We start from the raw sequence: 11,352 nt of genomic DNA on the forward strand, positions 1-11,352 counted from the left end.
AAGAACACCTGGTTGGTACCATCTGGGATATTAGAACACCTGGTTGGTACCATCTGGGATATTAGAACACCTGGTTGATACCATCTGGGATATTAAGAACACCTGGTTGATACCATCTGGGGATATTAGAACACCTGGTTGATACTATCTGGGATATTAGAACACCTGGTTGGTACCATCTGGGGATATTAGAACACCTGGTTGATACCATCTGGGGATATTAGAACACCTGGTTGATACCATCTGGGATATTAGAACACCTGGTTGATACTATCTGGGATATTAGAACACCTGGTTGATACCATCTGGGGATATTAGAACACCTGGTTGATACCATCTGGGATATTAGAACACCTGGTTGGTACCATCTGGGGATATTAGAACACCTGGTTGATACCATCTGGGGATATTAGAACACCTGGTTGATACCATCTGGGATATTAGAACACCTGGTTGGTACCATCTGGGGATATTAGAACACCTGGTTGATACCATCTGGGGATATTAGAACACCTGGTTGATACCATCTGGGATATTAGAACACCTGGTTGGTACCATCTGGGGATATTAGAACACCTGGTTGATACCATCTGGGGATATTAGAACACCTGGTTGATACCATCTGGGGATATTAGAATACCTGGTTGATACCATCTGGGGATATTAGAATACCTGGTTGATACCATCTGGGATATTAGAACACCTGATTTATACCATCTGGGATATTAGAACACCTGGTTGGTACCATCTGGGATATTAGAACACCTGGTTGATACCATCTGGGGATATTAAGAACACCTGGTTGGTACCATCTGGGATATTAGAACACCTGGTTGGTACCATCTGGGATATTAGAACACCTGGTTGATACCATCTGGGATATTAAGAACACCTGGTTGATACCATCTGGGGATATTAGAACACCTGGTTGATACTATCTGGGATATTAGAACACCTGGTTGGTACCATCTGGGGATATTAGAACACCTGGTTGATACCATCTGGGGATATTAGAACACCTGGTTGATACCATCTGGGATATTAGAACACCTGGTTGGTACCATCTGGGGATATTAGAACACCTGGTTGATACTATCTGGGATATTAGAACACCTGGTTGATACCATCTGGGGATATTAGAACACCTGGTTGATACCATCTGGGATATTAGAACACCTGGTTGGTACCATCTGGGGATATTAGAACACCTGGTTGATACCATCTGGGGATATTAGAACACCTGGTTGATACCATCTGGGATATTAGAACACCTGGTTGGTACCATCTGGGGATATTAGAACACCTGGTTGATACCATCTGGGGATATTAGAACACCTGGTTGATACCATCTGGGATATTAGAACACCTGGTTGGTACCATCTGGGGATATTAGAACACCTGGTTGATACCATCTGGGGATATTAGAACACCTGGTTGATACCATCTGGGGATATTAGAATACCTGGTTGATACCATCTGGGGATATTAGAATACCTGGTTGATACCATCTGGGATATTAGAACACCTGATTTATACCATCTGGGATATTAGAACACCTGGTTGATACCATCTGGTACTTTAAGGAACAGCATCTAGGACCAAGGCCTACTGACGTATTGTATGTCCCCTGGAGTTGCCATTTTGAATGTTGAAACTGTTACATTTACTAGCCTATATTGTGTTGCATGGTAATAGTATGATTGATGGTGAGTTGAAGACAGTATGGATGTATATGTTAGTTATACGGTGTGTTTACATGTCTAGTTATGATGTCTTCTACTATCTCTTCTATACAGGATGACCCTCTGGGTAATCTGAACCTGGCCTTTGAAGTGGCAGAGAAACACCTGGACATCCCCAAAATGTTGGACGCTGAAGGTAAATATTTTAGATCAGGGATCTCCAACCTTTTCTAGTATGAGAGCTACTTTTTTTTTTTAAATGAAACATTTCGCAAGCTACACATTTTTTCCCCACCAGGAAACTCTTCCCCAAGTCATTAGTGAACAAGAGAAAGTAGTGAGTTATGGTTTCTGTCAATATACCTGGTAAAATAATGGTTCATAAAAATCTCTAAGGGAGGCCCTGTAAAATCTGTGATTTTTTCCCTCACAAAATTATGTTTTATATTTTCCAAAATTGTGTTTTCCAGGGTAAGTTTTTACTGGTTTTAGATTATTTTTGTTTTTCACTCTCAAAATTACAATGATTCGTAGAGAAACAATGCAATTTGATGTTTTGAGTCCATGGTAGTGCTTAAATCACATCTGAATAAAAAAAATTGAGGTCTGGAAGAAAGCTATAATTTTCTTGTGTAATTCCCCTTTAATAGCCCATCTAGCCCTTTAATAATCTAGCGAGTGAGGAATGTGCAGTCTAATGTGCTGACGGACTAATCTAGGTTTGGCGGACTTCAGGAGAAGGCATAGTGCCAACTGTAAAGTTTGGTATAGGAGGAATAATGGCCTGGGGCTGTTTTTTGTTGTTCGGGCCCCTTAGTTCCATTGAAGGGAAATCTTAACGCTACAGCATACAATGACATTCTAGACAATTCTGTGCTTCCAACTTTGTCGAACACCTTTGGGATGAATTGGAACGCCGACTGTGATCCAGACCTAATCGGCCATCATCAGTAGCCGACCTCACTAATGCTCTCGTGGCTGAATGGAAGCAAGTCCCCACAGCAATGTTCCAACATCTAGTGGAAAGCCTTCCCAGAAGAGTAGAGGCTGTTATAGCAGTAAAGGGGGGACCAACTCCATATTAATGCCCAGGATTTTTGAATGAGATGTTGGACGAGCAGGTGTCCACATACTTTTGGTCATGTCGTGTATGTAACACCTCTAGACCTGATGACAGGGCCATTACGGCCTGTATGTCCTGTTTCTATCATATCTTTGCTTTGGCTCTAAGGTGACAAAATTATTTACTGGTATTTTTCTCAATCTTCACCAGCTTTTTTTCTTCTTTAAAAAATAAATAAAAAATTAGACTCTTTTGGAGAATCTACAGCACCTCTTTTAAATCCCCTGCCTTCAGCCTGTACCCTCATACTTTGCTTGTGTCCCATCAGCCTTTTGTTGTCCGTTAGAGAGAGAGAGAGAAAAAAACTCTCTCTCTCTCTCTCTCTCTCTCTCTCTCGCCCTCCCCTTTTCCCTCTCTCTCTTCTCTCTCTCTCGCCCTCCCTTTCCCTCGCCCTCACTCTCTCTCGCCCTCTCTCTCTCTCGCCCTCCCTCTCTCGCCCTCCCTCTCTCTCTCTCTTGCCCTCCCTTTTCCCTCTCTCTCTCCCTCTCTTCTCACTCGCTCTCTCTCTCGCCCTCCCTTTTCCCTCTCTCTCTCTCTCACCCTCCCTTTTCCCTCTCCCTCCCTCTCTCGCCCTCCCTCTCTCTCTCTCTTCTCCCTCTCTCTCTCTCTCTCTTGCCCTCCCTTTTCCCTCTCTCTCTCTTCTCCCTCTCTCTCTCTCTCTCGCCCTCCCTTTTCCCTCTCTCTCTCTCTCGCCCTCCCTTTTCCCACTCCCTCCCTCTCTCTCGCCCTCCCTCTCTCTCTCTTCTCCCTCTCTCTCTCTCGCGCTCCCTTTTCACTCTCTCTCTCACACCCTCCCTTTTTCCCTCTCTCTCTCTCTTCTCTCTCTCTCTCTCTCACCCTCCCTTTTCCCTCCCCCTCTCTCTCTCGCCCTCCCTTTTTCCCTCCCCCTCTCTCTCTCGCCCTCCCTTTTTCCCTCTCTCTATTTCTCGCCCTCCCCTTTTTCCCTCTTTCTCTCTCTCTCTCTCTCTCTCTCGCCCTCCCTTTTCCCTCACTCACTCTCTCTCTCTCGCCCTCCCTTTTCCCTCTCTCTCTCTCGCCCTCCCCTTTTCCCTCTCTCGCCCTCCGCTTTTCCCTCTCTCCCTCTTCTCCCTCTCTCTCGCCCTCCCTTTTCCCTCTCTCGCCCTCCCTTTTCTCTCTCTCTCTCTCTCTCTCGCCCTCCCCTTTTTCTCTCTCTCTCTCGCCCTCCCTCTCTCGCCCTCCCTCTCTCTCTCTCTCTCGCCCTTCCTTTTCCCTCTCTCTCTCTCTTTCCCTCTCTCTCTCTCTCTCTCTCTCTCTCGCCCTCCCTTTTCCCTCTCTCTCCCTCCCTTTCCCTCGCCCTCCCTCTCTCTCGCCCTCCCTCTCTCTCTCTCTCGCCCTCCCTTTTCCATCTCTCTCCCTCCCTTTCCCTCGCCCTCCCTCTCTCTCTCTCTCTCGCCCTCTCTCTCTCGCCCTCTCTCTCGCCCTCTCTCTCTCTCGCCCTCTCTCTCTCTCGCCCTCCCTCTCTCTCTCCTCCCTCCCTCCCTCCCTCTCCCTCTCTCTCGCCCTCCCTCTCTCTCGCCCTCTCTCTCTCTCGCCCTCCCTCTCTCGCCCTCCCTCTCTCTCTCTCTCTCTCTCTCTCTCTCGCTCTCTCTCTCTCGCCCTCTCTCTCTCGCCCTCTCTCTCTCGCCCTCCCTCTCTCTCTCTCTCTCGCCCTCGCTCTCTCTCTCCCTCCCTCCCTCCCTCTCTCCCTCTCTCTCGCCCTCTCTCTCTCTCTTCTCTCTCTCTCTCTCTCACCCTCCCTTTTCCCTCCCCCTCTCTCTCTCGCCCTCCCTTTTCCCTCCCCCTCTCTCTCTCGCCCTCCCTTTTTCCCTCTCTCTATTTCTCGCCCTCCCCTTTTCCCTCTTTCTCTCTCTCTCTCTCTCTCTCTCGCCCTCCCTTTTCCCTCACTCACTCTCTCTCTCTCTCTCTCTCGCCCTCCCTTTTCCCTCTCTCTCTCTCGCCCTCCCCTTTTCCCTCTCTCGCCCTCCGCTTTTCCCTCTCTCCCTCTTCTCCCTCTCGCCCTCCCTCTCTCTCGCCCTCTCTCTCTCTCGCCCTCCCTCTCTCGCCCTCCCTCTCTCTCTCTCTCTCTCTCTCTCGCGCTCTCTCTCTCTCGCCCTCTCTCTCTCGCCCTCTCTCTCTCGCCCCTCCCTCTCTCTCTCTCTCTCGCCCTCGCTCTCTCTCTCCCTCCCTCCCTCCCTCTCTCCCTCTCTCTCGCCCTCTCTCTCTCTCTTCTCTCTCTCTCTCTCTCTCTCACCTCCCTTTTCCCTCCCCCTCTCTCTCTCGCCCTCCCTTTTCCCTCCCCCTCTCTCTCTCGCCCTCCCTTTTCCCTCTCTCTATTTCTCGCCCTCCCCTTTTCCCTCTTTCTCTCTCTCTCTCTCTCTCGCCCTCCCTTTTCCCTCACTCACTCTCTCTCTCTCTCTCTCGCCCTCCCTTTTTCCCTCTCTCTCTCTCGCCCTCCCCTTTTCCCTCTCTCGCCCTCCGCTTTTCCCTCTCTCCCTCTTCTCCCTCTCTCTCGCCCTCCCTTTTCCCTCTCTCGCCCTCCCTTTTTCTCTCTCTCTCTCTCGCCCTCCCCTTTTCTCTCTCTCTCTCGCCCTCCCTCTCTCGCCCTCCCTCTCTCTCTCTCTCTCGCCCTTCCTTTTCCCTCTCTCTCTCTCTTTCCCTCTCTCTCTCTCTCTCTCTCTCTCGCCCTCCCTTTTCCCTCTCTCTCCCTCCCTTTCCCTCGCCCTCCCTCTCTCTTCTCCCTCCTTTTCTCTCTCTCTCTCTCTCTCTCTCTCCCTCCCTCCCCTTTTCCCTCTAACTCTCTTCTCCCTCTCTCTCTCTCTCTCTTGCCCTCCCTTTTCCCTCTCTCTCCCTCCCTTTTCCCTCTCCCTCCCTCCCTCTCTCTCTCGCCCTCCCTCTCTCGCCCTCCCTCTCTCGCCCTCCCTCTCTCTCTCTCACCCTCTCTCTCTCTCTCTCTCTCTCGCCCTCTCTCTCTCTCGCCCTCTCTCTCTCTCTCTCTCTCGCCCTCCCTCTCTCTCTCTCGCCCTCTCTCTCTCTCTCTCTCTCTCTCGCCCTCTCTCTCTCTCGCCCTCTCTCTCTTCTCCCTCTCTCTCTCTCACCCTCCCTTTTCCCTCTCTCTCTCGCCCTCCCCTTTTACCTCTCTCTCTCTCTCTTCTCCCTCCCTTTTCTCTCTCTCTCTCTCTCTCTCTCTCCCTCCCTCCCCTTTTCCCTCTAACTCTCTTCTCCCTCTCTCTCCCTCCCTTTTCCCTCTCCCTCCCTCCCTCTCTCTCTCGCCCTCCCTCTCCCTCCCTCTCTCCCTCTCTCTCGCCCTCCTCTCTCTCGCCCTCTCTCTCTCTCTCTCTCTCGCCCTCTCTCGCCCTCCCTCTCTCTCTCTCTCTCTCTCTCTCGCCCTCCCTCTCTCGCCCTCCCTCTCTCTCTCTCGCCCTCCCTCTCTCTCGCCCTCTCTCTCTCTCTCTCTCTCTCTCTCGCCCTCCCTCTCTCTCGCCCTCTCTCTCTCTCTCTCTCTCTCTCTCGCCCTCCCTCTCTCGCCCTCCCTCTCTCGCCCTCCCTCTCTCGCCCTCCCTCTCTCTCTCTCTCTCTCTCTCTCTCTCTCTCTCTGCATGCTGGGAGTGTTTGGTGCATGCTGGGAATTGTTTGAGCAAGGGAGTGCGTGTGTGGTGTAGAGTTAGATATTCAGAACTTTCTTTAGGTTTTCTCTTTCTTGGTGGCATTCTTTGTTTTCTTCTGTGCATGATTAAGGTTATTATTTTTATTTGTTTGTTGTGGTAGAATTAAGTATTTTGTTTTCGTATCGAAATTACCCTGTTTTTGGCGGGGATGGCAGCCCGAATGGGGATGCCGTCCCTGTCACTTCGGCACGGCTTTAGGTGTGTTACTGAAGCTACTGTCACGGTGGAGGAGTTTCTGGTCGCCGTAGGAGAGAAGGTAGGATATGAGAATGTTGCTTATGCGTCACGGATGAATAAAGCGGTGGTGGTTTTTCTTAAAGAAGAGTGTCTTGTTAATCGTATGGTTGAGCAAGGCGTACTTCTTAAAGGAATGCTTATTCAAGTTACGCCGCTTTTTCTCCGTCAACAAGGGTAACGATTTCAAATGTACCGCCGTTTATTCCAAATGAGCTATTGGGCGCGAGTTATTGCGCTTTGGGAAGTTTGCAAGTTCAATTAAGGTTGTCCCGTTGGGTTGCAAACACCCGGCGTTGAAACAGGTTATGTCTTTTCGGCGACAGGTGTTTATGTTTTTGGACTCACCGGAGCAGACTTTGGAGTTAGCGTTTAAAGTCAAGTATGACAATAGATTGTATATGGCTTATGCTAGTACGGGTAGTCAACGGTGTTTTGAGTGTGGGGATGTTGGTCATAAGCGACATGCTTGCCCGAAAAGGGAGAAGGCAGAGGGAGGGCGCAGGTGGTCCTCGTAACGCCTGGGCCCACTGATGTAGGGAGAGGTGGGCCGACAGCGGTAGAGCAGCCACAAGCACCTGCTGCTGAGGAACAAGTTATCCATGTTGAGGACACGGAGTTGCAACTTGTGTTAGAGGGAAATGTTATGCAGCAGAAACATTTTGTTGTAGAAAGCAAGGATAGATCTGAAGAGCCAGTTCCTCAGACTGGTGAGGAGGTGCCCAGTACGAGTGCTGGGGTACAGGAGGGGGTTCATATGGAGCTAGTCTCCCAGGTAGTGGAGGAGATGCCCACTATGAGTAACGGGGTACAGGAGGGGGTTCATGTGGAGCTAGACTCCCAGGTAGTGGAGGAGATGCCCACTACTAGTAATAGGGTACAGGTGGGACTAGTCTCCCAGGTAGTGGAGGAGATGCCCACTACTAGTAATAGGGTTCAGGTGGGGCTAGTCTCTCAGGTAGTGGAGGAGATGCCCACTACGACTAATAGGGTTCAGGTGGGGCTAGTCTCCCAGGTAGTGGAGGAGATGCCCACTACTAGTAATAGGGTTCAGGTGGGGCTAGTCTCCCAGGTAGTGGAGGAGATGCCCACTATTAGTAATGGGGTTCAGGTAGAGCTAGTCTCCCAGGTAGTGGAGGAGATGCCCACTACTAGTAATAGGGTTCAGGTAGAGCTAGTCTCCCAGGTAGTGGAGGAGATGCCCACTACTAGTAATAGGGTTCAGGTGGGGCTAGTCTCCCAGGTAGTGGAGGAGATGCCTGGTACGAGTGATGGGCTGCAAGTGGGGAGTGATGAAAGGGATGTGTTAGAAGTGAGTCGGGGGTCTGTGGCCTCGTTGAGGAGGAACAGGATATGGATATCTCTATTGGTATGATAGCAGCTGGTGACGACTCAATTTATGATCTAGAGGAGGTAAATAGGTTTTTGGATCAGACTTTTGGGAAATCTGTCAAATTGGCAGAATATTTTGATGTTGATAAGTTTGTGAGGTCAGCTGTGATGTTACAGAAGACGGTGGGGTTAGACCAGTTAAGTGAGAAGAAGCGGTTTCGCTTGAGGAAAAGGTGCTGGGAAACGTGGTCAGGGTAAGAGAAAATTTAAACAATGATGTTGATCATGCTTCATAGGGTGTCTATTTTCTCTTTGGTTTCTCTGTGGTTTCTTCTGCTTTTCCTTTCTCTTTTCTATATGGAGGTACTAAGGGTAGGTTCTCTCAATATTAATGGTGGAAGGGACAGGAATAAGAGGGCTTGGGTATTAGAAGTAATAAAACAGAAAAGGCTTAATGTAGTTTTTCTACAGGAGACACATAGTGATGAGGAAAATAAGGTTGACTGGGGTATGTGGTGGGAGGGGCAGCATATACTCAGTCATGGTACTAATTTCAGTGCTGGGGTGGCAATCTTGTTTTCTTCAGGCTTAGGGGTGACTGTGGTATCTACAACAGAGATTGTCAAGGGACGGGTTTTATTGGTCAAGGCGGAGGTTATGGGGTTTTTGTTTGTTTTTTTGAATGTTTATGCTCCTAATGAGGGTACAGAGCGTATTGCTGTATTTGATAAAATAAAGGAAACTTTAAGACAGTGTGACCAAGAGGGTTGTATGGTTTTAGGGGGGGACTGGAACTGTACAGTGGATTTTACTGTTGATCGCACCGCTGAAGAACCTCACCTGCGGTCAGCCACTTGCCTGTCTGGTCTACTAACTGAGTTTGAGCTTTCTGATGTGTGGAGAGTCAGGAATGTAAAAGTTAGGCAGTACACATGGCTAAAAATCAATGAAGGTCGTGTCAGTGCAGCAAGGTTAGACAGGTTGTATATATCTGATCACTACTGTAGTAGGGTTGGAAGATGTGACATTACTCCTGTGGGTTTCTCTGATCACCATTTTGTTACTGTTGATATTCATTTGTCCTGTCCACGAAGGTCATCACCTTACTGGTATTTTAATGTTAAATTGTTACATGATGTCATGTTTTGTGAAAGGTTTCCCTCCCTCTCGCCCTCTCCCTCTCTCTCCTTCTCTCTCCCTCGCCCCTTCTCTCTCTCTCTCTCTCTCGCCCTCTCTCTCGTCCTCTCTCTCTCTCTCTCCCCCTCTCTCTCTCTCCCCCTCTCTCTCTCTCACCCTCCCTCTCTCTCGCCCTCTCTCTCTCTCGCCCTCCCTCTCTCGCCCTCTCTCTCTCTCTTGCCCGCCCTCTCTCTCTCTCTCTCTCTCTCACTCTCGCCCTCTCTCTCTCGCCCTCTCTCTCTCTCGTCCTCTCTCTCTCTCTCACGCCTGCCCTCTCTCTCTCTCTCTCCCTCCCTCCCTCTCGCCCTCTCGTCCTCTCTCTCTCTCTCTCTCTCGCCCGCCCTCTCTCTCTCTCGCCCTCCCTCTCTCTCTCTCGCCCTCCCTCTCTCTGTCGCCCTCCCTCTCTCTCTGTCGCCTCCCCTCTCTCTGTCTCCCTCCCTCTCTCTGTCGCCCTCCCTCTCTCTCTGTCGCCCTCTCTCTCACCCTCTCTCGCTCACCCTCTCTCTCTCACCCGCCCTCTCTCTCTCTCCCCGCCCTCTCTCTCTCTCTCTCTCTCGCCTCCCACTCTCTCTGTCGCCCTCCCTCTCTCTCTGTCGCCCTCCCTCTCTCTCTGTCGCCCTCTCTCACCCTCTTTGTCGCCCTCCCTCTCTCTCTGTCGCCCTCCCTCTCTCTCTGTCGCCCTCTCTCACCCTCTCTCGCTCGCCCTCTCTCTCTCTCTCCGCTTGCCCTCTCTCTCTCTCCCTCTCTCTTGTCCGCCCTCTCTCGCCCTCTCTCTCTCGCCCGCCCTCTCTCGCCCTCTCTCTCTCTCTCCCCCTCTCTCTCTCCCCCGCCCTCGCTCGCCCTCTCTCTCTCGCTCTCTCTTGCCCTCTCTCTCGCTCACCCTCTCTCGCCCTCTCTCTCTCTCTCTCATTCGCCCTCTCTCGCCCTCTCTCTCTCACGCTCGCCCTCTCCCTCTCTCTCCTTCTCTCTCCCTCGCCCCTTCTCTCTCTCTCTCTCTCTCGCCCTCTCTCTCGCCCTCTCTCTCTCTCTCGCCCTCCTTCTCTCTCGCCCTCCCTCTCTCTCTCGCCCTCCCTCTCTCTCTGTCGCCCTCTCTCACCCTCTCTCGCTCGCCCTCTCTCTCTCGCTCGCACTCTCTCCCCCTCTCTCTTGCTCGCCCTCTCTCACCCTCTCTCTCTCGCCCGCCCTCTCTCGTCCTCTCTCTCTCGCCCGCCCTCTCTCGTCCTCTCTCTCACGCCCCCCTCTCTCCGTCTCTCTCTCTCGCCCGCCCTCTCTCGCCCTCTCTCGCCCTCTCTGCCTCTCTCTCGCCCTCTCTCGCCCTCTCTGCCTCTCTCTCTCACCCGCCCTCTCTCGCCCTCTCTCCCTCTCTCTCTCTTGCCCGCCCTCTCACGTCCTCTCTCTCTCTCTCTGTCGCCCCCTCTCTCTCCCTCTCTCTCTCTCTCTCTTCGCCTCTCTCTCTCTCTCTCTCTCTCTGCCCGCCTCTCTCTCTCTCGCCTCCCTCCCTCTCTCTCGCCCTCCCTCTCTGTGCCCTCTCTCTCTCGTCGCCCTCCCTCTCTCTCTGTGCCTCCCTCTCTCTGTCGGCCTCCCTCTCTCTCTGTCGCCTCCTCTCACCTCTCTCGCTCACCCTCTCTCTCTCGCTCCTTCTCTCTCTCTGCTCGCCTCTCTCTCTCTCTCGCCTCTCTCTCTCTCGCTCGCCCTCTCTCTCTCTCGCTAGCCCTCTCTCTCTCTGCTCGCCTCTCTCTCTCTCTCTCTCTCTTGCCCCCCTCTCTCGCCTCTCTCTCTCTCTCTCTCTCGCCCCCCCCTCTCTTGCCCTCTCTCTCTCTCTCGCCCCCCTCTCTCTCTCTCGCCCTCCCTCTCGCTCGCCCTCTCTCTCTCTGTCGCCCTCTCTCTCTCTCTGCCCCTCCCTCTCTCTCTGTCGCCTCCTCTCTCTCTGTCACCCTCTCTCACCCTCTCTCGCTCGCCCTCTCTCTCTCTCTCGCTCGCTCTCTCTCTCTCTCTCTTCGCCCTCTCTCTCTCTCTCTCTCTCTCTCTTGCCCGCCCTCTCTTGCCCTCTCTCTCTCTCTCTCTCTCTCCACCCGCCCTCTCTTGCCCTCTCTCTCTCTCTCTTCGCCGCGCCCTCTCTCTCTCTGTCTGCCCCTCTCTC

The 11,352-nt window shown here is 52.0% G+C and overlaps 1 protein-coding gene across 1 annotated transcript in view; it reads left to right on the top strand.

The window, feature by feature from the left end:
• LOC106594024 (alpha-actinin-2) overlaps positions 1–11,352 on the top strand; it is a 93,675-nt gene that overhangs the window by 16,194 nt on the left and 66,129 nt on the right. Inside the window, exon 7 of the mRNA XM_045687807.1 lies at positions 1,797–1,878. Coding sequence (XP_045543763.1) covers positions 1,797–1,878 — 82 coding nt within the window. The remainder of the gene's footprint in view (positions 1–1,796; positions 1,879–11,352) is intronic.

The sequence above is a fragment of the Salmo salar genome, chromosome ssa01 (assembly GCF_905237065.1).
Source record: "Salmo salar chromosome ssa01, Ssal_v3.1, whole genome shotgun sequence".
Lineage (NCBI taxonomy): Eukaryota > Metazoa > Chordata > Actinopteri > Salmoniformes > Salmonidae > Salmo > Salmo salar.